Source organism: Squalius cephalus (assembly GCF_949319135.1).
Source record: "Squalius cephalus genome assembly, chromosome: 5".
NCBI classification, from domain to species: Eukaryota; Metazoa; Chordata; class Actinopteri; order Cypriniformes; family Leuciscidae; genus Squalius; species Squalius cephalus.
Window position 1 is genome coordinate 11,204,984 of NC_137126.1, and position 27,503 is coordinate 11,232,486.

The 27,503-nt window shown below is 38.0% G+C and overlaps 1 protein-coding gene across 1 annotated transcript; it reads left to right on the forward strand.

Annotated features, from left to right (window-relative positions):
* wdr36 (WD repeat domain 36) lies at positions 1–26,385 on the forward strand. Its single transcript, XM_079870750.1, has 23 exons — positions 1–297; positions 1,549–1,576; positions 1,697–1,797; positions 3,422–3,539; positions 3,632–3,764; positions 4,181–4,235; positions 5,329–5,461; positions 5,543–5,718; positions 5,954–6,074; positions 6,174–6,239; positions 6,820–6,903; positions 8,810–8,964; positions 9,054–9,168; positions 9,258–9,423; positions 12,181–12,289; positions 12,603–12,682; positions 14,115–14,222; positions 19,476–19,573; positions 19,658–19,803; positions 19,893–20,009; positions 21,121–21,202; positions 21,293–21,480; positions 25,505–26,385. The coding sequence occupies exons 1-23, from the start codon at positions 145–147 to the stop codon at positions 25,652–25,654; spliced, it is 2,682 nt and encodes an 893-aa protein (XP_079726876.1). The 5' UTR covers positions 1–144; the 3' UTR covers positions 25,655–26,385.
* The last annotated feature ends 1,118 nt before the right edge of the window (positions 26,386–27,503 follow it).

Genomic DNA, 27,503 nt, shown 5'->3' on the forward strand with positions numbered 1-27,503 from the left:
AGACGAACCGTGTTTAATGTAACACCATCTGACAACATCGGGTTCCGATACAAAAATGTGGGGGAAACGGTGTTAAACATTTACTTGAATTCCGTGCAAAGTCAGTGAAGTTTAAAGTCCTACGGGTGAAAATACACGAGAAATATGTCTGCGGGAAAGAAAGGAAGCACGATCTTCTCTGGATTCAGGGCGCTGGGGAATTACTCGAATCATCTGGCGCACGTGCTTCGCTTCCATAAGAAACACAGAGAGTTCTATGTGGTCACTGCAGTCGGACAGTGTTTCCACACATATAATGTAAGTGCGAATCCCAATGAATGGAATTCAGTCAAAACAACCTCTTTATAGAATATTTAATGCTAAGTTAAATAATGCTTAGTGTCTAACCTGTTTCTAACCTCTTCAGTGGTAATACCGTTATTTGAAGTACTTGGGAGAATCATTTAAAATCCATGGTACATAACTTAAAAGTTTAGTAGCCTATCATGCATATGGGACCCATAGAATCCTTGAATTCACCATAGAATACAATGTAAATACTTGTGGTCTGGTTTATGTCAAAGCGCGAGTTGTAACCCGTTACAGTGATTGTAATACTATGGTACCGTATGGAGATTATGTATCATTATGTCCAAGAATACCATAGTACCATTGTAAATGTCTAAAATACGATAGTAGCCTACTACCATGATACCGTGTCCAAAAGAAAGGTAAACTCTAAACAAGCTTTTCAGTAAATGCACCATTGTTATCATTATCACCACCACAGGTACTCAAAGTTACCATGTAACTACGGTACTTTTTTTGGTATCTTATGCACTAGTGAAACCGGTTTAGATAATGCATGTTTTTGTTTTGTATCAAAGTGACAGATTAATTTTGTGCAAAATTTGGCAGCATATTATTTTGTTATGTTGCACTGTTACATGTATTTATGTTGTTATAGGCTACATTGTTCAGTATTAATATTACTCAGTATTTATTTGCGTAGGCATACTTTTCTAGATACAGTAATCAACCAAATATGGTGTTAAAATTAAAGTAATATAAGTTGTGTGATAATAATTGTAAGTTGTAATAACTTGATGAATAAATAATTAATATAATATGTCTTTTTATTAATTAAAGGGTTAGTTCACACAAAAATAAAAAATTCGGTCAATAAATACTCACCCTAATGTCGTTCCAAACCTGTAAATCTTTTGTACATCTTCGGAACACAAATGAAGATCTTTTTAATGAAATCTGAAAGCTTTCTGTTTCTCCATTGCTATACAACTACCGCTTCAAAAAGTTCATAAAGAGATCATAAAGACATTTTTTGAAGCGTGCTAGTTGCATAGCTGTCTATGGAGGGACAGAAAGCTCTCAGATTTCTTCAAAAAGATTTTCATTTGTGTTCCGAAGATGAACGAAAGTCTTACAGGTTTGGAACATCATGAGGGTGAGTAAATTATGACAGAATTTTCATTTTTGGGTGAATATCCCTTTAATTTATGGTACTGCTTTCAGTGCAATATAAAATGAACCCATCTTTTTTTCTGGTAGGTAAAGAAACTTGGAATCGTTGCAGTCAGTAAGTAGGATTCAGTACATTTATTTCTTGATTACAACACATTTCAGCACATACATGATCAAACAATTATAGTTTCCCATATGCATTTGATTGAAACACTTGTAATAACCACCTATACAGGTAATGCCCTGCCAGAAGACATTTCATCCCTGGCGGCAGATCGTATGCTTGTGTATGCTGCATATGGAAAACTTATCTCAGCTTTTGCAAAAAGCAGAGAGGTAAAGCATGAAAGTCCATAGTTAGTGATCTACTGTGCTCTTAAAGGAATACTCCACCGTGTTTTCATATTAAACTATGTTTTTCCCTTAACTAAGACGAGTTGATACATACCTCTCTCGTCTCAGTGCGTGCACTTAATCGCTCAGGCGCGCGGTGACACTTTGAAAGCCCAGTTCATTCAATATGTGCCAAGCAGAGAAACAACCAAACACCTCCACGTTTTCCCTATTTAAATACAGTTACTCGCGTAGTGTAACTCGACCTAGGACGGTGACACAAAACAAAACGTTGCGCTTTTCTAAGCGTGTAAAATGGATAACTATATTGTATGGCGGAATACCATTGCAAGTGCTTGTAAGCACTTCGTCTTGGCGGAGTAATATCTTCACTCGTGAAAAATCCTCTCACCGGCCCCCGCTCCCTCTAGCGAAGATATTACTGCGCCAAGACGAAGTGCTTACAAGCACTTGCAATGGTATTCCGCCATACAATATAGTTATCCATTTTACACGCTTAGAAAAGCGCAACGTTTTGTTTTGTGTCACCGTCCTAGGTCGAGTTACACTACGCGAGTAACTGTATTTAAATAGGGAAAACGTGGAGGTGTTTGGTTGTTTCTCTGCTTGGCACATATTGAATGAACTGGGCTTTCAAAGTGTCACCGCGCGCCTGAGCGATTAAGTGCACGCACTGAGACGAGAGAGGTATGTATCAACTCGTCTTAGTTAAGGGAAAAACATAGTTTAATATGAAAACACGGTGGAGTATTCCTTTAAAGGTGAAGTATGTAAGATTTTTTTTTATCTAAATATATTTCTTTTAGTTTCTTATAGTTTATTGTTCATTGACTACTATTAGTATGCCATTCATGGGTTTATCTCCCCCAAAAGTGTAAACATTGAGCCCCCCAGGCATCATCCAAACACTGAGAGTGGTCCGCTCAGATCCATCAGTCTCTTGCCAGCTCAACCTATAGCGAAAGTTTGGAGCGTGGCTACTGTAGCAGGCTGAGCCAGAGAGTGTTTAAAGGGATAGTTAGCCCAAAATTTTTTAATTCTGTCATTAATTACTCAGCTTCATGTCGTTCCAAACCCGTAAGCCTTTAATTCATCTTCAGAACACAAATGAAGACCTTTTTGATGTAATCTGAGAGCTTTTTGTCCCTCCATTGACAGTTACGCAACTACCACTTTGACAATTCAAAAAGTTCATAAAGAGATCGTAAAACTAATCCATATGAACTGTCAAAGTAGTCCAAGTTTTCTGAAGAGACTTGATCATTTTATATGATGAACAGATTTAATTTAGACAGATTATTAGCCCTACTCATTTTCTTACTCATGACACATAGCAACACAGCTAAAAGTTTTCCTAATATTTTAGACCTTTTATTGAAAGTAGCCTGCTTTTTCCTGTTGAGACATGCCTTCACAAGCACCTGTAAGAGCTGTTTGTGATTTTGAGTTGGGGAGGCACGAATCACGACTCACTGAAGGGCAGTTTGTAGGTGCCACTTGTGTCGCAGAAACTACATACTTCACCTTTAAAGATGCATAAAACTAAAGAGACTTTGAAATAAGAATTAGTGATAAGTAATATGTTTTTATTGTCTCTTCCATCCAGGTTGTTAACACATACAAAGGCCATCAAGCTGATGTTCACTTACTGTTGCCTTTCGGAGATCATCTCATTTCTGTCGACAAGGACAATGTTGTCATTATTTGGGATATCGCGTCTGAAGGTTGGTTGGTTGGTTATTTTTGCTATGTTTAAATTCGATTTCTTTCAGCAGAATCACAGTGTATGTAATATGTTCTGTCAATCTCACTGCAGACACATACCTGCAGATTTCATATGACAAAGCATCATTTGAGGTCTCTGCTCTGATGCACCCGAGCACCTACCTGAACAAAATCCTGTTCGGAAGCAGTCAAGGGAGTCTTCAGTTATGGAACATCAAATCAAAGTATGCACTTCTAATGAATGCTGAATGTAGTTGCTGATATTAGTGGCTTCCATGACATTTAAAATGAGTGTTTATACAGTTGAAGTGTGCTCTGTGCCTTTCAATTGTAGATTAATGATATGAAGTATCATTACTTGAAGATATAATTTTTATATATATATTTAGTATTTGCATTGCTTATAATGACATTCCAGCAAACATTTTTGGTAGCAGTGTTACTTACGAGATGAAACTCACCAAAGTCATATTCCACTCCGAAAAGTTTTTAAAGATGAAAAGGAGAAATTGTGTCACAATGCAAATATTTTCTATATTGTTTGTAATTCTCATTATTCCAGATGATGATTGTTCTCAATGATGACCTTTGTGTTAATGTTGTTTGAAATAATAAAACAAATCTTCCTTTCTTAATCCAGCAAACTCCTGTTCACATTTCCTGGATGGGCATCTGCTGTAACTGTTCTTCAGCAGGTTGGTCTCATTACTTTCTTTATTATTATTCTTTACCCTGTGCACATTTAAAACTACACCTATTCATAATTGACTAATTCAAAAACAGTCGAGTAACTGACTGATATTAAAACAATTTTTAACCTTTGCACGAAACTATCAAAGATGATAAAATCCTCTAAAAGATGTTGCGTCCCTTTTACAGGGATGTTTTCATACCTTTTCCAGCATTTTTAAAAAAGATAAAAGTTTTAAGATTTAAGTTCAAACCAAGTCAGTTGGTGGACGATCCATCAACCATCCCTTCTTTCATAGTTCAATGAGAGGGCTACAGACTGCTCCTAAAACGGTCGACCAAAAATATTAATTTGTGAGTGATATTTTTTCTAAGATCACCACTGGCGACAATATAAATGTACATGTTATGATATGAAAAAATTGCAAAGGATACAAAAATGTGGAAGTATAATCTGTAGTTTTCACGAAAGCCCTGGAGCTGTCAAAATTCTGCTGAATGATGTGTTTTGTTCATGTACTACCGACATCGTAACAATACAAAGCAGGTTGAAAACCGGCAAAGTTACACTTGAACCTGTTGTCTACATGATGATAAAGGAGCTAAAAATAAAAATCAACTCGAAGAGCTGCCTTTCACCACATTAACCTCTCAGATATTACTAAAGAAGAAAAATGGACTGGATGTGTACAAGACATAAGACAACATTTATAGAATGCATTGAGAAGGAGGCCAAAGTACACTCAGTGGCCAAGTGATGCTGACATAATTATGGTCTGTAACACTGGCTCAGATTCTGTGTAAAGAGTAATTCTTTGTGACTATATAAATCTCAAGTTGGAAAAGACGTTCAAGTTTCCACTTTAAGTGAACCTTAGTTCCCAGGACATCACAAAAGATGGATCACAGTTGTGATGCTGTAAAATGAGGGGAAAGATGTAAACACAAGATAGGATGGCTGAAATTAAGTGTTTAACATTTTTTTAAATGTTTATTCTTATGTGGCACCTAAACAATTTGGTGCCTATTATTTTCTTATAGGTTCCTTAATTGATTTCTTTGTGTGATAACTAGTTCTGTCGAAATGAATCTCTTTAGACTACAGCTGTGGATGTTGTGGGTGTGGGTTTAGCATCTGGCCAGATCATCATTCACAATATCAGGTTTGATGAAACACTGATGAAGTTCCAACAAGACTGGGGTCCAGTCACAGCTTTATCCTTCAGGACAGGTAATGTTGTTGCCTAGGCCTCACAAAGTGTATACTATACTTTTCCAATTAAATTGCACTTACTTTGTCCTTGCCATGCAGATGGGCATCCAATAATGGCATCTGGCAGTCCTATTGGACACATAGGGCTGTGGGATTTAGAGGAGAAGAAACTAGTCTGTCAAATGCGAGATGCTCACACAACAGCCATTGCCGGCCTCACATTTCTTCAAAATGAACCCCTCCTGATCACTAACGGAGCGGACAATGCCATACGGGTTTGTGTTTGTTCTGGCTTGTTTTTCATAATGTAAATCAGTGGTTCCCAAACCTGTCCATGTGATAATGAGCTGATGAGTTGAATCAGGTGTGTTTGATAAGGGAGACAAAGAGAACGTGCAGTGTTGGGGGTACTCCAGGACAGGTTTGGGAACCACTGATGTAAATTATTCAGATGTGATGGTAGAATTTGAATGTGTATTATGCCAGTAAACAATGGTATGTGTGATGTAGGTGTGGATTTTTGACGTTTCCGGAGGGGAGGGCCGTCTTCTAAGACATCGGATTGGTCACAGCGCCCCACCAACAAAGATTCGGCACCATGACCAGAGCGGCTCTCAAATCCTTAGCGCAGGTACTGTCATAACCAGTACATTATGAATATATAAAGGCGTATAAACGCAGATAAGTGTATTTAAGCATAATGATCTAATATTTTTACTTCTCATAATAGGTCAAGATGGTACTTTGCAGTCATTTTCAACTGTTCATGAAAAGTTCAACAAGAGTTTGGGGCACGGTAATAACTACTTGCCATTTTCTTGTTAGTGCATGTAAAGGTAAAGTGTGTAATGCATTTATAACTAGCAGTACCAAACAGATTTGCATCAAAAATAATTAGATTTGTACAATTTCTGAAGTGGTTTTTAATGCTTTGCTAGGGTGTTCTTGAAGTTGAATATTTGTATACTTTTTAAGTTAATAATTTTGAGTTTGTTCAGATTATTAGTAATAGCGAGGCTTACCTTGTTTCCAAACAATTTTCCAAACATTCTTAAAAACCCTTAAGCCTTAGTTTCCCATCATTCAAACTATCAAGTCAATTATTTGCTAAACTACTTATTACAGGTGGTCCCGCCTTCAAATTCACACCATGCTGTTATATCTGTCAGTTAAACAAACAGCACTCTGTTTTAAACAGAAAGTCTTCACAAAGTCAACCTAAAATTGCCTGAAGTATTCCTTTAATTTTTTTAAGTATTACTTTTAAACACTTGATTATGGGCTTGTTACATTATGAAGACAATTGATTTCATCTTGGTTTGGCCCAAGTAGTATCTGTTTTGTAAAATACTTCTTTTTTTTTTTTTTACCAACAGGCACCCTCAACAAAACAAAAGCTAAAAAAAAAGGTGTGAGGAACGACACTGAAAAACTTCCAACCATTACAACTTTTGCCTCAGGTGTGTAAATTATTTAATTTTTAAATTACCGGTGATAATGTATGTTTTTAAAATGATTAGATGACAATTCTGTCATCACTTACTCACCCTCATGTCATTTGTTCATCTTCGGAACACACTTGAAGATATTTTTAATATTCTCTCTTTATTTTTGTTCATTCATTTGAAAGTCCACACAACCAAAATTTTCAAGCTTCAAAAAGTACATAAAGACATTTTTATAAGTAATCCTTATGAATCAAGTGATTTACTCCAAGTCTCGCTTTATATGATGAACAAATTTAATTTAGGATTAAATGTTGATCAAAACACATGCATAGAGCTAGGGCTGGTCCGAATACTATTTTTTGAGCTTCGAAGCTTCGGTAGTAATGAACATCGAATATTCGAAGCTTCGGAGAGAGGGGGCTGAACATATTCTTCTCTCTAATAAAGGCAGGAATCTCTGTGTGTCTGTCTGTCCGTTTGCATTTTGATTATTTCGAGAACCGTTCATCCAATCGACTTCACAAGGGAGTGCAGTGTCGCATTTGGTACAATATGGACACGCGAGACGCGACACGTTCAGAATTAATAAACTTTTAGTAAACTACAGAACAGCGCGAGCGGGAAGCGGCTCGCCTCACGCGGGCAGGGCTTATATGCTCCGAAAACGGACACTGCACTAGTGATATAAAACGCACACACACAGGTCTGTTAACTTAAGCAATACTTTTAAGGTAGTCTAATATTTTTCTGACTAACAAATTACTGACACAGTAAAGGGTAGATTTAAATAAAGAAAAACGAAATTTAAATAAGAAAAAACAATTTAAATAAAGAAAAACGAAATTTAAATAAAGATAAAACGAATTTTAAATAAAGAAAAAACGAAATTTAAATAAAGAAAAACGAAATTTAAATAAAGAAAAAAACGAAATTTAAATAAAGAAAAACTAAATTAAATCAAATTAAAAACGAGATTAATTTACATTGATGATAACGGGTAAAAAGGCTAATATATTTTGTTTCTATTATTCTATTTTCCACAATGTCAAAGCAATGCAGCTTAACCCAAAACACAAGCTCAGACATGCACTTCGGTCCATACACACTCCTCTGTTCTGCGCTCTAGCCAGAGAACACTCCCATTGCTGGAACACGGCGTCGGTTCTATTTCTAGCATGCACGCGTTTTCCGCGTGGCTCGAGCCGCGCCTGAGACGCGTCTCACGCAGGCAGTGTGCAAACTCCAACCTGTTAACATGGGAGCCGAAATAAAAAACGGACACGCCACGCAGCCAGTGTGTCGCCGGCCTTATTCAAGTGCGAATGAGAACCGTTTCGCGGAGGATCCCAGGTGTGCAAAAAAAAAAACGAATATTCGAATGTCAAATTTTCAAATCGATTACCAACCCACTGAACGATTTATTCGAATATTCGGATATTCGGGTCCAGCCCAACATAGAGCACATCAAATGTGGCAAACGGTAGCTCAATCATGCATGTTTGAAGTGAGAACAAACCTCATAGTTTCCCATGAGTCATGCATGCATGTTTGGGCTTCCTAAAAATACTGGAACTTTTTAAAATATCTTCATTTGTTTTCCAAAGCTGTGCTCTTTTTACAATGGGGGACAATTATGTTCATAGCAGAATGATAATGGGTTTGCTTATTGTACTCAGGGGCTACATGCAATGCACAGTTTAACTAACTTATTTTAGAGGTAATTGGTGAATATTACAATAAAAGTCTGATTGGTTTAGAACGACATGACGGTGTGTAAATGATGACAGAATTTTAATTTAAACTCTGATCCTCTCTCTATATCCAAAACAGTGTTAGAATTACCTTATAAATAACTCATTACAACTAAAATATTGAAAGCTATAACTGTGTGTAATGCTGCTGATGTTATTTTGTATAGAAACGGCTCGTCAGAGTGACTGGGATGGCATTATTGCATGCCACCGTGGTTTCCTTATGACTACGACGTGGAACTACCAGAAAGGTTCAATGGGTGCTCACAGGTTGCAGCCTGAACGCCTTAACAGGAACCTTATCGCCAATGTCCATGCAACCGTAAGTGTGTAGATGTGATTTATGTTTGCATGTAACATTTAGCTATGTAACAGATGACTACTAATCAGATTTGGTCATATGTTGTCCAGGCTGTGGATATCACCTCCTGCGGGAACTTTGCAGTGGTTGCACTGTCTTCAGGACACATTGATGTGTACAACATGCAGTCTGGTTTTCATCAAGGATATTACGGAGAGGACAAGGGTGAGTTAACCCTGTCCTGAACATCAGGGGCGAAATATGTGTCAATTCCTGTCTGATCTCAATAGCATTTTGTGTGTTTGTGTGTGCAGCGCATACAGGGCCTGTGCGTGGGGTCGCTGTGGATGCGCTGAACCAATTGACTGTTAGTGTGGGAGCAGATCGCCTTCTGAAAATCTGGAAGTTTAAATCTAAGGACCTGTTACATTCACAAAGCCTGCCAGCCACCCCGGCATCATCTCAGCTTCACAGGGACAGGTATTAAAAATATTAAAGTTGCAGTAAGCGATTTATGAGAAACGCTGTTGATATTTAAAATCCCCACGACAAACACTCCCTTGCCCAAAAGGATCAAACCCCTATCTTGATAGCTCTGCCCCCAAATTCAGGAACACACCGTGCAACACAGGCACCTCCCCCTTAATAACACTTTTTATGGTACAGAAGATTTGACCCTGAGGCGTGAATCTGCAAGCGGAGCACTGCTTTGGTAATTAAGTGAGATGGGCTTCAACTCAGAAGCTCTTCAGCGAGGATGAATATGATGGTTTGAGGCGCACCCTGTGGTGTACCTGTTAGGCCTTTCGTGATTATTAAATATAACCATCTGATAATTTATATGATTTTTATTTATATTATTAGGCCCATTTATTCGTTTAATTTTACAGGACTTTTTGTGTAGGCTGTATTCCTTCTTACATAGGCCTAATTTCTATTTGAAAAATGTTGTTGTTGCTCATTAGTTCTTTAGGAGGTTAGGCTGTGGTCTAAGCTAAAAGTGATATACATGTAGATTTTTTTCCTTTTTTGGAGCGAGTGGGGGGCGATTTGAGTGGAGCGCGAAGCAAACTGCGTTGAGCGCTGAGCGATAATGAGCGGAGCGGCCTGATGTAGTTTTGAGCGGGGGAGCGGAGGGGTGAACAGTTCCGTGAGCGATGAGCTGAGATTCTCACCGCTCCACTCCGCTCATATGCTCTGGTGCCTAGGGAGCGATTGGGGGTTAGGTGCCTTGCTCAAGGCAACCTCAGTCATTTTCTGCTGGTATTGAGACTCGATCCCGCAACCTTTGGGTTACCAGTCTGACTCTAACCAATAGGCCACGACTACCACATCATGACCAAACATTATGGCCAGTCACAGTTGAAGTGAATATCATTGATGTTCTCCTAACAAGGCCACATATTAAGCTCTGGGTATGTTAGATGTTAAGCAAACAGTCAGTTCTCGTAATCAACATGTTGAATGCGTGAGAAATAGGCAGGAATAAAGATCTGAGCGATTTTGACTTGGGCCAGATTGTTATGGCAAAGAGAATGTGTCTCTGAAGTTTCTCTGAAATAGCAAGGCTTGTGTGTTGATTCCAGTCAGCAGTAGTGAGAATGTAACAACAGTGGTCTGAGGATGGACAAATAACAAACCAGCCAAAGGGTGTTTGTGGCCCAAGACTCATTGATGCACGAGGGCAACAAAGGCTATCCTGTCTGGTCAAAGCCCACAGAAGGTCTACTGTTACATGCAAAATTTGATGACCAATTAGAGTGCCTGTGATGACCCCTGTTCAACCCCTGTTGTAAATGTTTTTTACATTACGTGGGAGGCCGATACGTGTGCGCCATTTCCCTGGGGGAGTGATGGCACCAGGATGTGCTGTGGGACAACAACAGTCCAGCAATATGAGCAAGCTGAGAAACCCTGGGTCCGGCCATTCATATGAAGTAAGTTTGACCAGTGCCACCTACCTAACATTGTTGCAGACCAGATACACCCTTTCATGACAAAGGTGTTCCCTGGTGGAAGTGGCCTCTTTCACCAAGATAATGCACCCTGCCACACTGCACACATTGTTCAGGAATGGTTTGATGAACATGATGAAGAGTTCAAAGTGTTGCCCTGGCCACCAAATTACCCATATCTCAGTCCAATTGATCATCCGTGGGATGTGCTGGATCAAAAAGTTCCACCTCACAACCTACAGGCCGTGAAGGATCTGCTGCTAATGGCTTGGTGCCAGATACCACAGGACACCTTCAGGCCATGGGTCTTGTAGAGGCCATGCCTCGGTGATTCTGCACTGTTTTGGCAGCAGGCGGACGGCCCGTAGCATATTCGGCAGGTGGTCATAATGTTTTGGCTAATCGGATATATTTCATTTGAAGAGAAAAAATGCCGAATAGAGGAGAGTCTACTGGCATAAAGAGAGTGCTACAGAGCTCATAATAAAAAGAGAATCAACATTGGCTTGGCTTTTCAGAGATGGTGAGAACTGAAGGATTTGAAATGTTGTAAAAGTGATGCGGAGATGCTGGTTTTATTACTCGACAGGTGAGATAAATTGCCATATGTAGCTCTCTAACAGAGTTCATTGTAAAGCATTATCTATTGTGAAGGGTCATTTTATTATGGTTGTAGCGCTGTGCTGAAATTTATTTTCAAGGAAGTACAGTGTCTATTAATGGGTATAGCTACAGTAATGTCTTCAGATAGTAATCTTGAGATTCTTTCCATCTAAACTTGTATATCTCTTAGTAGTGAATGTTTTATGAGCAGTAGGATAACCAAATTCATCCACAGTCACGCAGAGCCGAAGCACAACCAAAACAATGTTCTTCCACAAAATGCTAGCAGTATTGTTGTTTTCATTAGTTATGTTTCCATCCGCCTATTTTTATGCGCACTGTGGGACATTGCTTAAAAATGCTAGATGAAAGCGCCAAGATAAATTTACACACATAAATTTGAAAAATGCGCACAAAAAACGTATGCGCCCAATTTAGATGGATGCATATTTTAATCCGATAAGAATACATGCACATAAACTATGATGGAAACACATTTACAGAATAAATCCCTCAATGCACAAAAAAAAAACTTGCGTGACTTTGCCCTGGTAGGTGTGAATATTATTATTTTATTTTTATTTTATTTTTTTTTATTAAAAGAAAATGTTTTACCCATGTCATAGAGCCCTAGTTAGGATGACAGTGATGTTGATTTATGCTTGATCTCTCCAAACAGCGGGATGCTTGCTATCGCGCTGGATAATTTTTCAGTTCACATTCTGGACATGGAAACTAGGAGGATTGTTCGCAAATTCTCAGGAAATCGTGGGCAGATCAACGACATGGTGAGCTTCAGCTTCAACTACATAATTCAAAATTGACTAGTCTTTGGCCATTCTTAACCATTATTTGTACTTGAAATGACTCTTTAGACTACTATTGTGGTTATTTTTTCTCATTGTTTGGAGCTTGACAGGTCCTGGTTACCATTAAGGTTCTTAATGTGGACAAAATATATTTTTTTCCTATTGCGTTCCATATAAGAAAGAAAGTTGTATGGGTTTTGCATGAATGAGAGTAAATAATGTAATTCATTTTTGGGTGAATTAAGTATGCGTAACTAAGTGTTATGAAATGTGCTTTATGCTTTTTGTCCAGACGTTTAGTCCAGATGGACGTTGGCTGATTACAGCATCTATGGACTGCACCATCAGAACATGGGATCTTCCATCTGGCAGGTACTAAGTTTAGAGCATAAACCAAGGCTTTTCAACTGGCAGCCAGTGAGCCCTACAATTAATGGATGAGATCGCTGTACTTTTCTGTTGCGTATATAATATTTGCTATGGAAAAACACCCAAATTAAGAGAATTCAAAGACATTAACCTACATTATTTTGGCAGATGAGTGAAAACATAATAAAAAAGTGGCTTTACAAGTCATTATACATGAAACCATGAAGGTGGTGCTTCAAGCTCAAATAGTTCAGATGGTAGGAAAATTTACATGCGGATTGGACATTATTTATTTATTTATTTTCATAAATTACAATAGCATGTTAAATTGGCAGCCCTAATCAGTATGCAAATAACTTCTCTGCTGAAAAATCTTCAGAATAAAAATGTCATGAGCTACAGCAGTTGAAACGTGTGCATGCTGACATCGTGTTTTGCTCAATGCATGAGAGGTTAACGATAAAAGTGTGACCCTCAAGAATAAAAAAACCTCTTTACTTTCTGGAGGACTTGTTTTATCATCTGAAATGTGCTGCAACTTTAATTCCAAACCAACTATTGCAATTGCATAGATATCCAATCCAACTTTTTTTGTATAGCACATTTTACTTTTTTACTCGTTTCACACGCTTGAAGTTTTGACTTGCTGTATATGATAAATGTTGTTTAAAATAAATGCCGCTATAATTTGTTTGTTTGATACCCATATTTTTTCTTTCTGCTCTGAATACTGTTGAACGTAAAGGATGTTGCAACTAAAATGTGCCTTTACATTTTATGCAGTTTTAGAATTTTTTTTTTTTTTACTGTTTTTGAAGGTATTTATTGTTTAATTACAAAACCTTAAAAATCTTCAATTGAGTGCTTCTAAATATTTTAACGATAGGATGTTTAGTTGTTGATTTTTATCCATGTTAACATGTCTTTTCAATGGAAGTGCTAAAGTCTAATGAAACTTCCCTTTTTTCATTTGCATAATCTGGCCCTGAAAGTAAGTAATTGTAGAGGCCAGGCATGAACCTAATTTTTGCGTGTCTTGTAACATGTATAGGTAATGCTTTGATTGAATAGCGAGATTGCATCACGGTCGTTCCACTACAAACCACTAAAGTAGCCTTTTGAAGGAGGGAAAGACCAGGCCAGTCCAGTGACACCTTTTCCACTTTCTATATTATTGACTGGTTAGATATTTGTGATGACCTTTTCTGTTTAGTCAGTCACTGATACTTTTCAAAGCAACTTGTGAAACCAAATTCAGAGATAATTATTATCTTTCAAAGATGCGGCCGTAGTGACATTTAGTTTGTTGGATATTTTTCGTTTGTCTAAAGGGGATTCCTCCAGCCGATGAAGTCCCCTCTGGCCCAATTGAATGACTGAATGATTTTCTTTCACACTTTCACATCCTTCCACTTTCTCTTGCTGTCATTCATAGTTTGGTCGACTGTTTCCTGGTAGACGCGGCAGCCGTCAGTCTCAGTATGTCCCCTACCGGGAACTTCCTGGCCTCTTCGCATGTTGACACCCTAGGTGTTTACTTATGGTAAGAGATTGCCTTGCAGATATTGTGTCTGTAAACTCTTGTTTTTACTTCAATGAGTTATTTCACACACATGAGATTAAGATTTGTGCGGTTGAATTTTGGTGAAACAATTAGCACAAATATCTTATCATTTATCATGACTGAACAGAGACCTGAAAAGGTTATGTGTGTAATGAGTTCATGATGTTGCCAATTGAATCTGCTGATGTTTGAATGGCATTATATTTGAAGAATTAAACATTTTTATATAGTTTTAGTAATTTACTTAAGCCGATGTCATTTCCAATTGATGTTTTATCCATGCAACACAATATCAGGTCAGACCAGGCTCCAAAAATGAAAAAGAGGGATCAATCTGTGAACTTTCACCTTTGTATCCGAGAGCAAGGCATTTATTCCCAGAAAGCTCTAGGTTATAGTTTTTTTTTTTTTTTGTAAATTTATTTTTTATAATGACCTTCAGCATTCTTCAATCATGTGTAAAGTACCATAAAACACACACAAATATGTGTATATATATATAGATATATATATAGATAGTGGTTTTCAGAATTAATGGCACCCCTGGTAAATATGATCAAAAATGGCTGTAAAAAAATAAATCTGCATTGTTTATCCTTTTGATCTTTCATTCAAAAAAATCGCAAAAATCTAACCTTTCATCAAAGTAAAAGAATTGAAAGTGGGGAGGAAATCACATTATGAAATAAATGTTTTTCTCCAAAACACGTCGGCCACAATTATTGGCACCCCTAGATTTTTTTACGAGTAAAATATCTCTGAACTACATTCCCATTAATATTTACCTTTATTTAGCACACCAGGGTGACTAGGAACATGAAATTGTCTATCTATGACTTCTTGTTTCACAGGAGTTTAAATATGACGAATACATAAAGGCCAAATTTCTTTAATCATCCATCACAATGAGTAAAACCAAAGAATATAGTTCTGGGGCCGTATTCACAAAGCATTTTATCTTACCACTAGGAGTACTCCTAAATCACACTAAAAGATTTTAGCTAGGAGTTTTCTCTTAAAAGTTATTCACAACGCCTTTCAGACCTACTCTTAGTAAAGAAAAATGACAACTCCTAAACTAAGAGTGAGTCTTCGTTGCTATGGACAAGGGCGTAGGTTTGGCCTCAGCTTTGGTGGGGACATCCCCCCTCCCCCTCCCCCTGGAATTCTTTTGTTGTAAGATACCAGTGCTTTAATGGCGATTTCAGACTGTTGGCAATACAGAATATCACAATACAGAAGTGAATCTACTTCATCTCATTATATTGTATCCTGACCCCAATACACCATCCTGTATACTGTCCCTAAAGAGCTAGTATAACTGTATAATCTCAAAAATGCACTCTCAAAAAATAAAAATAAAAACTCTCAAAAAATAAAAATAAAAACCTGAGACTGTGTAATGCTGAACAACCAAACGTTTTATTAACATAAATTATTATGTACATTAGTATTTACACTAACAAAAAACACTGTCACAAGGAAATACTTTCAGAACTTGTGGAGCAAAACAAATCTAAATAAATAAATATAATAATCTTTTTCTATCATAAACACTATTTACTCTCCAGTACCTCAAACAAATACTCACACTTACGTTAATACCTGGGAATGTGAAATGCTGAACAACCATATGCCATACACCATACACAGCCTAATCAATACTCTTAACCTTAGTTGAAAGATTGCTGCTGCTAGGTTAAACTGTAACAACATCCTGGGTAACACATACTATCACCACAGTAGAATCTGCATTTGAAAGCCTGGTCAGTCACTACTACTGCTAGTTTATTTGTGTGGCTAGTTATTTTGCCTACTTACACTCTGCTTTATGAAAAAGCTTCGTATGTCCCCTTTCTTCTTCTTGGGTGGCATAGCTGATCTATCTACAAAGTACAAAAAGTGGCAAAAAACGGAATATTAAAATGTTTTACTCTGGCCTTTGTATGTGGCAGAGAGACAGCTACCGTCGGCGTCGTCGACGCGCGCGCGCGCACACACACACACACACACACACACACACACACACACACACACACACACACACACACACACACACACACACACACACACACACACACACACACACACACACACACACACACACACACACACACACACACACACACACCACCCGCTCGCTGCCAGTGCAAGCACAAAAGTAGTCCCGGCCCGCGCGTGTAGCCTGTCAGATACACCGCCGCCAATCAAATTACGACGTTTCTTGTACTGTCGTTGTTTTGGCCGTTGGAATCGATCCAAATAGCAGCGCAAAGATCCAAATAGCAGTTCAAAGTAGCTTGCTAAATATTGGTGGGGACAAATTTGTCATCTCAAAATATTGATTGGGACTAGTACCTAGCGTCCCCCCCTAAACCTACGCCCATGGCTATGGATGACGTCATTACTCATGCACGAGCTTGACTGAAGTGACCACCTTGATTGGCTGATGATTGTAACGCGGGAATGATTCCAAACACCTCCCCTACGATGATGAATGACAGGTGACAGGTCTGAGAATGCGTGCGCTACACAAGCAGTGTGAAGGACGGAAGATGATGAATAACTGAATAAATAGCCTAAATGAATAAAGAGTAAGGCAAAACAAATAGCCTAGTAGCCTAATGAAACATATGGATTGATGCAATATCTTTGCAACATTATTTAATTAATCTGTCACTATATGCCTCTGCCTACGTTTGCAAAGAGAAGAACATTTTAATTTGATTCACAATGAAACGTTACAATTAGTTTACATGCAATGAGTAGCCTAGTTTTGGTTGTTGTTGGTGGCGTTATTGCATCCCTAGTTATCCCTACAATGCAAAATTGTTCCCTTGCGATTGGAAGCTCCTGTAGCCGCCACATGACTCGCATTTCAAAACATCGCAACGTGAAGTGCCACAAAAAGCGGTTTGTGAATAGGTCTTAGTGAGTTAGGAGTCCTCTCGACTTCTTTTAAGCTGTCCCAGGCTTAGGTGCTACTTTTAGGGCTAAAATGCTTCGTGAATTACTCTTAGTCAAAAAAATTAGGAGTCCTAAATTTACGAGTGACACGCCCATTATTTTTAGGGGTTGCTCCTAAATTCGCCAGTTAGAAGCTACTTTTAGCCTTAAAATTCTTTGTGAATACGGCCCCTGATGTGCAGCAAAAGATTGTTGAGCATCACAAAATAGAAAGTGGCTGTAAGAAAATAGTTAAAGAATTGAAAATCCCCATTTTGACCTTCAGGGCAATAATTAAGAAGTTCCAATCAATTAAAGATGTTACGAATCTGCCAGGAAGAGGACGTGTGTCTATATTGTCTTAATGCACGGTGAGGAGGAAGGTTTGAGTGGCCAAAGACTCTTCAAGGATCACAGATGGAGAATTGCAGAGATTACTTGAGTCTTGGGGGTCTGAAAGCCTAAAAAAAAATGCTAGAAATCTTATAATGGGCCGTGGTTGGATCTTCCATCAGGAAAACGGTCCACAACAAACATCAAAATCAACACAAAAATGGGTAACTGAGCACAAAATGAAGCTTCTGCCATGACCGTCCCAGTCCCCTAAACTGAACCATATAGAAAATGAGTGGGGTGAACTGAACAGAAGAAGCACAAACATGAACTTGTGAATCTGAAGGATCTGGAGAGATTCTGTATGGAGGAATGGTCTCTGATCTCTTGTCAGTTATTCTCCAAACTCATCAGGCATTATAGAAGAAAACTCAGATCTGTTATCTTGAAAAAGTATTTAATAACAGTAACAGTATTTAAAAAGTATTTAATAACAGGGAGCCAATAATTATGGCCAGCGTGTTTTGGAGAAAAGCATTTATTTTATTTTAGCATTTATTGTGATTTTCCCCCACACTTTCAATTCTTTTACTTCAATGAAAGGTTAGATTTTTGCAAATTTTTTGAATGAAAGATCAAAAGGATAAACAATGCAGATTTATTTTTTACAGCCATTTTTGATCATATTTACCAGGGGTGCCAATAATTCTGACCACCATTGTATAAACAAGTACAAATGCGGTACACATGATTTTTTTTTGCTGTGAAATTTTTATAAAGTAAATGTAAGAATAACATGTATTAATAATATTTCAAGATGAACAATTACTGGGCTGAAGCAACTTGGTTTTACTTGATTATCCATGCATAATGTTTTAGGACAATCATGTTAAAATATGCATATCAAATATGATACATCAGACTTTTGAGAAATGTATATTTGTACATCTCTCAATCATCATTGTACTGCATTGCATATATTGCATATTAAAACTACAGAGCTTTGGTTATAGAACAAAGTATTTCTCATTTTACTTAGACATTATTCAGAGATATACAGGGTGGGCCATTTATATGGATACACCGTAATAACATGGGAATGGTTGGTGATATTAAAGTCCTGTTTGTGGCACATTAGTATATGTGAGGGGGCAAACGCCTCAAGATGGGTGGTGACCATGGTGGCCATTTAGAAGTCACCCATGTTATTACGGTGTATCCATATAAATGGCCCACCCTGTAGAGTGACAACTGATATTTATATGCATTCTATATAAATAGTCTGCTATAATGTTTCTCATTGATGACTCACTAATTTACTTTTGAAGCTGTCAGAATTTGATCTTACTTTTGGCCACATAAATATCAAATATTAAGGTGTTTTTTTCCCTCAAATATGAGCTCCATACTATATTAGCTATAAAAGCCTGGTGTGTCCAATATTATACTCAACAATGAACACATGAGGGATTTTTTTGTATTTTGTCAAAAGGTTCAATAAACTGTTATATTTAAATAATTGTGTGTATATATACACTAACACTAGCTTGGGGACCTATTCTCACTATTTACTATATTACTACCATATTGGCTGTTTATTATTACTTATAAAGCACACATCAATGCCTTATTCTTTATGACCATATTCTACATCCCTTAATCCTACCCCATACATACATTTTAGCCACCACATTAACTATTAATAAGCAGTAAATTAGGAGTTTGAGTCAAAAGTCATAGTTCATAAACTTCATAGTGAATATGTTCCCCAAACTGAAGTGTCATATTTTTTTTTCTATTACAAATATTTCATGTTATGTTTTATAGAATTATTGGTATGGTAGTGTGCTGTTCCAAGCATAGCCTGTCATGACCCAAGTATTATGATTCAAAGAAATGACTCAATGAAAAATTGTATATTCCCTAAGAAATATTGTTTTGTTTCATTTCTAGGTCCAATAACACACTGTGCAGTATGGTGTCATTGCGCCCTCTACCTGCAGACTATGAGCCGACTGTGATCATGCTGCCAGGCACCTGCCCAAGCAAAGGTGCAACCACAGGATCATATTGATTATCATTTTAAAATCATTTAGCTTGATATTAAATCCTTTTAATTTTGTGCTTGTAAACAGAAACGGAAGAAGAGGAAGGTTTAGACGTTGACAGCTCTGAGATGGCTGAGTACATTTCACCAGCACAGCTGGATGAACATCTGATCACACTCTCACTGCTTCCTGACTCGCGCTGGAAGAACCTGCTGCATCTGGACATCATCAAGGTATTATGCTTGTAAAAGCGGCAAAAAACAAGTCTGTGCCTAAGTGTGATATGTTTGATAAACTCTTAAATTCAAATCTTCATCTACAGAAAAAGAACAAACCCAAAGAGCCTCCAAAATTACCCAAAGCGGCACCCTTCTTCATTCCCACCATTCCAGGGCTGGTGCCCCAGTTTGCTCAACCAAACACACCCTCAGAGGGCCAGGTAAACTCACTTTTGATGGTGTCTCTCTTGAGTTTGGTATTTAGGAAACTCCAAAGTGAAGATCTCCAGCAGGATTCTTTATTAAGAACACGTGCTGTTGTTAGCTGCAGTCATCACGTCCGACTAAGGGAACTTTACATGGTATCTTATGTAATCTTGCAAACAGCCGATGTGACCACTAAAACAAATCATTTTTAAAGACAATACAGGCGATTACCCCCAACTTTGAAGATAATGGTACCCCCCCCAAATTGTATAAACAGTAACACTAAGACTATGTACACATTCACACACAGTTTGACTGTCAGTAGGAAGATCAAAAACAGACAAAAACCCCTCACTGGAAACTATCTAATCAGTAAATTTACACCATCATGTTCACCTTGAATGCCCAAATTACAGTGTAGTTGACCTTAGTTTTTCATGTGATGTTATATCCAGGATGTAGGATCAGCAGACCTTAAACAAATTCTTAAATTTGTAATCCCACAGATAGTATTTACTGTTGTTGAAAATATGTCAATTTGTAGATTATACAAATCAAAAGTTTTTCCATTTTTGTAATGCCTCAGAAAAATAAAAACACTTTGGTCTTGTTTCACAGACGGGGCTTAATTGGGACATTTGAGGAGCTTTCATAAACGTGCCTTAGAAAAAAACATTACTGATGTGCATCTTGAGACAAAACAATGGCACTGATATATTTTAAGCTAATGCCAGTGCAAGTTGTTTTCAGTTTAAACAGCTCAAACATATTTTAGTCTAGGACTTAAAACCTTGTATGTGAAACGGGGGTATAAGTTTGGGTATAGTATTGACTGGAAAATATTTATACGTTTACATTTACATTTAATCATTTAGCAAATGCTTTTATCCAAAGCGACTTACAAATGAGGAGAACAAAAGAAGTAATCAAACCAACAATAGTGCAAAAATATGCAAGTGCTTTAGTTAGTCTAGCACACACAGTACAGGTTGCAAGGTGGGTTTTTTTGTTGTTGTTTTTTTAGTTGAAACTATATATAATATATAAGTAGAATATGAATTATGTATATTTATATGCAATGCATATATGATCATTTAAATTTGTCGTCTTTTTTTTCTTCCTTAGTCTAAAGTTGTCAACTTGGGAGTGTTGGCACAGAAGTCCACCTTCTACCTTCAGCTTGAGAACGCTTTAGACAACAATTCATGTAAGTCTCTTATGCTGTTATTTGAAATGAGATTGTACTTTTGAATTTGCAACACATTCACTGTGTTGATCATCTGTTTTCTCATGATAGATGAGGAGCCAGTGAAGCTGTTGAGAGAGTTGGGCCCCTCTGCCATTGAAACAGAACTTCGGGCCCTGTCTCCAGATATGGGTGGAGATGTCAGAGTTATGCAGAGTTTCCTCAAGATGATCAGCAGCATTCTTCAGTCCAAAAGAGATTTTGACTTGGCTCAATCCTACCTTGCATTGTTCCTCAAGGTACGGTATAAGCAATCTGCAGACTTTTTTTTTTTTCCCACATACTATTTTTTTTTTTTTCCCCACATACTATTTTTAATATAAGCTTCTTAACACATTATCTTTGTCTCTAAGTTCCAATACAAAGCTATAAGACTTTTTGTTGGACCTGCTAGTTTCTGGCCCAACTAGCCATGACTGCCAGTTGCTTTGTTTCTGTTTCTTTCTAATACGCTGGGAATCCCCCGTCCGCAGTCAATCATTGATCTAAAATCCTGTTCCACATTAGCCTGGTAATACCAAACTCTACTACTTCGCTTTGCTTCGTAGACAGAGTCTGGAAGGGCATAATTGAAAAGCGTTTTCTTTCTCACCCGTAAGCCACTCACATAACGTTTGGTTATGGCGTGTGTTATGCGCATGCTCAGCCGCATCGAACTTCCACTGTAAACACATGTATGATGCGAAAACTAAACCATCGAGCGAAATACCGGAGTGAACATGGCTGTGAACGACTTTTGCAGATTATGTGAAGTAAATCTACGCATCCACGGTACAATCAGCGTCTACGTCACGGCTCTCAGCCCGCCCTCTGTTTGTTGATTGGCTGGCTGTTTTGAGGCCGGAGGAAAACTGGGAGATAGGTCGCTATCTCAGACTGAGTACAAAAGCGAACTGAAATTGAGCGGAAGTACGAAGTCTGACGTAGTCAGGCAAGTTCAGCATAGCTGTATAAAGCCGAATAAAGACTATGGAATGCTTTTTTTTGGGAAGAGGAGGTGGATTTGGGCTCACTTCCAGCTGATGTTTTTTCTTTGAAAATATTTATAATATAGTATTATAATATTTCTGTAATATTTATGATAAAAAAATCTATATATATTTTTAATCCAGTTCCAGAGGAAATGAAAATTTGAATAATGAAGGGCTCAAAATTTATATCGAAAACGAACTGTATTCTTGTGTGTATAGTGATCGTAGTGGGCAGTACCGGCACTTCTATATTTTAATCTGTTGCGTACCCTCGCTTTTTCTTGCGAACCGGCACTTCTCTCATGTTTCTAGGCCAGGACAACACCTTGAGCTCCTCATCATATTCCTCAAACCATTTCTGAACAGTGTGTGGCAGGGTGCATTATCCTTCTTAAAGAGACCACTTCTACTAGGGAACACCATTGTCATGAACGTGGTTGTGGCACTGGTCAAATTTACGTCCACATGAATGGCTGGACTCAGGGTTTCCCAGCAAAACATTGCCCAGAGCATCACCCTCCCTCCACCGGTTTGTCATCGTCCCACAGTGCATCCTGGTGCCATCTTTTATAGGGCTTAATTTGTGCCGAACAAGCCGGATCCGGCACCACCGAAATCTGATCTGGCATCTAATTTTGGGGAGCCCCTATATCATACTAGCCTGGCTCCGCCCTCCTACGTACTTCCGCTCAATTTTCCTTCAGGACTCCGTCTGGGTTTGCGGTATATTCTTGGGTTTTCTCCGGCCAATTTTTTTGCGGTCCAATCAGCGAACAGAGGGAGTGGCTGAGAACGATGACGTTGATGTCGTGCGCTAGTTTGAGTTGTAGGGTTACGTCACGACCAAACGTTAGCGATTGGTTATGGCTGATCCAGAGTGGTTCTGGGCTGATCCAATAGTTTTAAACTTCAACAGAGTACCCGCCTTCAAGGAAGTTAACGCTTGTCAATGGAGATTGGCCAGACTCTCTGTACAAATGAAATGTACAAGAGTCTGGTAGGACCAGGCTAATATCATTCACCGCTATTCACATTTGACAAGCAACGTGTAGAGAATATATTTAAACTTTGATGCACATCATCAGTATGCGAATAAACCTTGACGTGCATTTTAACACCATGTCCGTTTTCATTTAATAAATCGTATGCGTATTTTTTAAATGCACATCAAAATATTTGGATGGAAACCCAACTGAAATTGCGCATATGTTCTGTTACCTTTTCCTACCTCACTAACTTGCCGGATCCGTCACCACGCCCCCCGTTCCGGGATCTCAGAATTTACAAATAAAGCACTAATCACTTTCCAAGGTAAATGGCGCACACATACATGGCCATCTACTTGATGTAAAAGAAAACGAGACTTGTCAGACCAAAGACCTTTTTCCACCACTCCAAGGTCCAGTTCCAATGCTCTTGTGCCCATTGTAGGCATTTTCAGCAGTGGACAGGGGTCTTCATAGACACTCTGATTGCCCTGAAGCTACGCAGCCCCATGAGCAGCAGAGTGCAATGCCACAGTAGACTTTCTGTTAGCTCAGACCAGACGAGATATCCTTCCTTGCCCTCGTGCATTGAAGAGTTTTGGGCACCAAACACCCTTTGGAAAGCCTTGCCGTTTCAGTGATACTGAAACAATCTGGCCTTTGTCAAAGTCGCTCAGATCTTTATTCCTGCCTATTTCTCCTGCATCCAACATGTTACGAGAACTGATTGTTTGCTTAACATCTAATATACCCAGAGCTTAATATGTGGCCTTGTTAGGAGATGATCAACGCTATTCACTTCACCTGTGACTGGCCATAATGTTTTGCTCATCAGTGAGTGTATAATTATTGTAGTATCAATTAACATTTAATAAAAATACACTCACCTAAAGGATTATTAGGAACACCTGTTCAATTTCTCATTAATGCAATTATCTAATCAACCAATCACATGGCAGTTGCTTCAATGCATTTAGGGGTGTGGTCCTGGTCAAGACAATCGCCTGACCTCCAAACTGAATGTCAGAATGGGAAAGAAAGGTGATTTAAGCAATTTTGAGCGTGGCATGGTTGTTGGTGCCAGACGGGCCGGTCTGAGTATTTCACAATCTGCTCAGTTACTGGGATTTTCACACACAACCATTTCTAGGGTTTACAAAGAATGGTGTGAAAAGGGAAAAACATCCAGTATGCGGCAGTCCTGTGGGCGAAAATGCCTTGTTGATGCTAGAGGTCAGAGGAGAATGGGCCGACTGATTCAAGCTGATAGAAGAGCAACTTTGACTGAAATAACCACTCGTTACAACCGAGGTATGCAGCAAAGCATTTGTGAAGCCACAACACGCACAACCTTGAGGCGGATGGGCTACAACAGCAGAAGACCCCACCGGGTACCACTCATCTCCACTACAAATAGGAAAAAGAGGCTACAATTTGCACGAGCTCACCAAAATTGGACAGTTGAAGACTGGAAAAATGTTGCCTGGTCTGATGAGTCTCGATTTCTGTTGAGACATTCAGATGGTAGAGTCAGAATTTGGCCCATCCTCTGATGGCTACTTCCAGCAGGATAATGCACCATGTCACTGTACTAAAATGGCCCCCACAGTCACCAGATCTCAACCCAATAGAGCATCTTTGGGATGTGGTGGAACGGGAGCTTCGTGCCCTGAATGTGCATCCCACAAATCTCCATCAACTGCAAGATGCTATCCTATCAATATGGGCCAACATTTCTAAAGAATGCTTTCAGCACCTTGTTGAATCAATGCCACGTAGAATTAAGGCAGTTCTGAAGGTGAAAGGGGGTCAAACACAGTATTAGTATGGTGTTCCTAATAATCCTTTAGGTGAGTGTATACAATGTGATCTTTTATAAACTATATGAACCTAAAATAATGTAAATATTAAATTAAGTGTAATAATGCAATTAGTTTTATAACACAAACAAATTCTCATCTCTTACATTTATAAAAGGGCTCCAACAAACACCAGAAATGTTCTGATTGGTTATGATTTTGTCACTGCGTTTTTACATAGAAAAATTCATTTATGCTTGAAAGTTGTAATGGTGCTGGTTAGGACACACTTGATTTGTTTGGTTTTTAAACAGCAGATGGCAGCAAATGTTACATGAAAATATTTCCCATTATGGTTTATAATTCAGCATCTTTTGTATACTGACTCTCCCTCATTTCTGTACATTTTAATTTTAAAATCATCTAAACATTATCTATTAATTGATCAATTTGAGGTTTTTGACATTTTTTAAATTTATTTCTCACAATGCCGTCTTTCTGTGTCAGCTCCATCTTCGGTTCATCGCAGACGAGCCGGAACTGATGGAGGAGGCAGAGAGCGTGTCGAAGAACCTGGAGGAGATGTGGATGTCCATGCAGATGCTCTTAAACCAGAACATTTGTCTGTTGTCTTACATCAAGAGTGCACTAATATAAAGCACCTTTTTTTCAATGTAGATCTTTTGCATTTCCTTCGAATCTTGTTGACTGACTGTGTCAGACTAAATGTTCTTGCTCTATTTTGTTAATACACATTAAAAGTATTCCAAATCTATATGATTTTTCTGCTAATAGTTTAAACATCATGGCACTCTTATGTTTACACAGTGGGTTTTGAATGGACGACACAATATCAAACCAAGCCTTAAAATAAATGTTGCTTGATTTGATATTTTGTCATCTAAAGCTGCACACAGTATATCTGCTGTACATATGCACACCCCTACATCCGAAAGGATCCTCCATCATCTTCCAGTGCTTCTCATTTTGTGTGACTTGCGCAGCAAGGAAGTGAATGTGTGATGAGAGTGATGCTGGTGGTTTGCTTGGATTTTGTGGTTGTTTTGTGTTGAGCAGATACTGAACAGATGGATCTCTCTGTGTGGGAGCCTAAAACACTCCTGCACTGCTTGAGCTTTAAAGGATGACCAGTCATGCAGGCCAGTACAGATTTGGACTCCGTGTGGGTGATTTCTTCCTCATAACACATTCAAATCATCACTGAAAGTGGCATATTTGAAAAATTTAAGAAAAAGTTGCTCAATAATGCACATTAAGTCAAAATCTGTAAGGGGATTGCTGGCATCCAAACGAAAGAAGACTGAAGTAAATGTACATGCTTCAGAGGTCTGGGGTAATAAATGCTTTAATAAAACATGTTTTATCTGAATAGCTTTAAACGGCACTTCCAAAAAAGTACTTCAGATCAGATGGTAATGCCATGGCACTTTGATATAATCTACCAAGGATAGGCAAAAGTATTGGGGTGGTTCAAGATTGCCATATTCATTCCATTTATGAAAACTGGAAGTAACATAATAAAACAATAATGTAAATCATTCTGCCAGACACTATTTTAAAAACAAACAAAATTAACTTTTTGTGTAATTAACAAAAAATCTTACTATAATGCCCATTTTGTCCAAAATTCAATAATTTTGTAATGATATTTTGTTTAATTAATGCCCATAAAAAAAAGTTCAGTGCATCAAATCTTATTGGACTTCATTTGGCTTAATGCTAAATATAATTTCTTAATTTGGGCAGTGTGTTCATTTCATTGAATTTTGTCAGTAATTTTAAGGCTTCTATGTCTTGTATTTTTTATTATTTATGTAATAAATATAATAATTCATAACAATCTATAAAAATGTGATAAATAATGAAAGCACTTTATCGATATACATATAGGGAAGACGCCTGACAAGACAAGACGACAAAATGTTGCTGTCACTTACTTGTACTAACTAATACTAGCACTTGGTACTAACTAATGTTGGTTTATAGCTATTTGATTTTTTTTCTTTCTTATATTAAACAATAAAAAAAAAGATTAATTGACTTAAATCAACAGCATTGAACCAGACCAATGTAGTAAACACTAACTAACCCCCGGTTTCACAGACAAGGCTTAAGCCTAGTCCCAGACTAAAATGCATGTTTGAGCTGTTTTAACTGTAAGTAACTTGTGCTTACATATCTTAAAATATGTCAGATGCAAACTAAGGCTCGTTTATAAAAGCTACTTAAATGCCCTAATTGAACTAAAGCCTAATCCTGGCTTAATCTAAACCCTGTCTGTGAAACCGGAACTAAAAGTTTAAAAAATTGATACTAACTTCACCAATTTGGGAGAATTGGACACACATTTAAACCTTTTTCATGGAAAGTGCTACATTAGAATTTGGAATACATTGGAATACAAAATGTTTTTATTGTTATATAGTACTAAATAAGCGTTTGCCCTTTATCAATTTAGCCTATAGGCACCAGTGCAGTGTTGCTA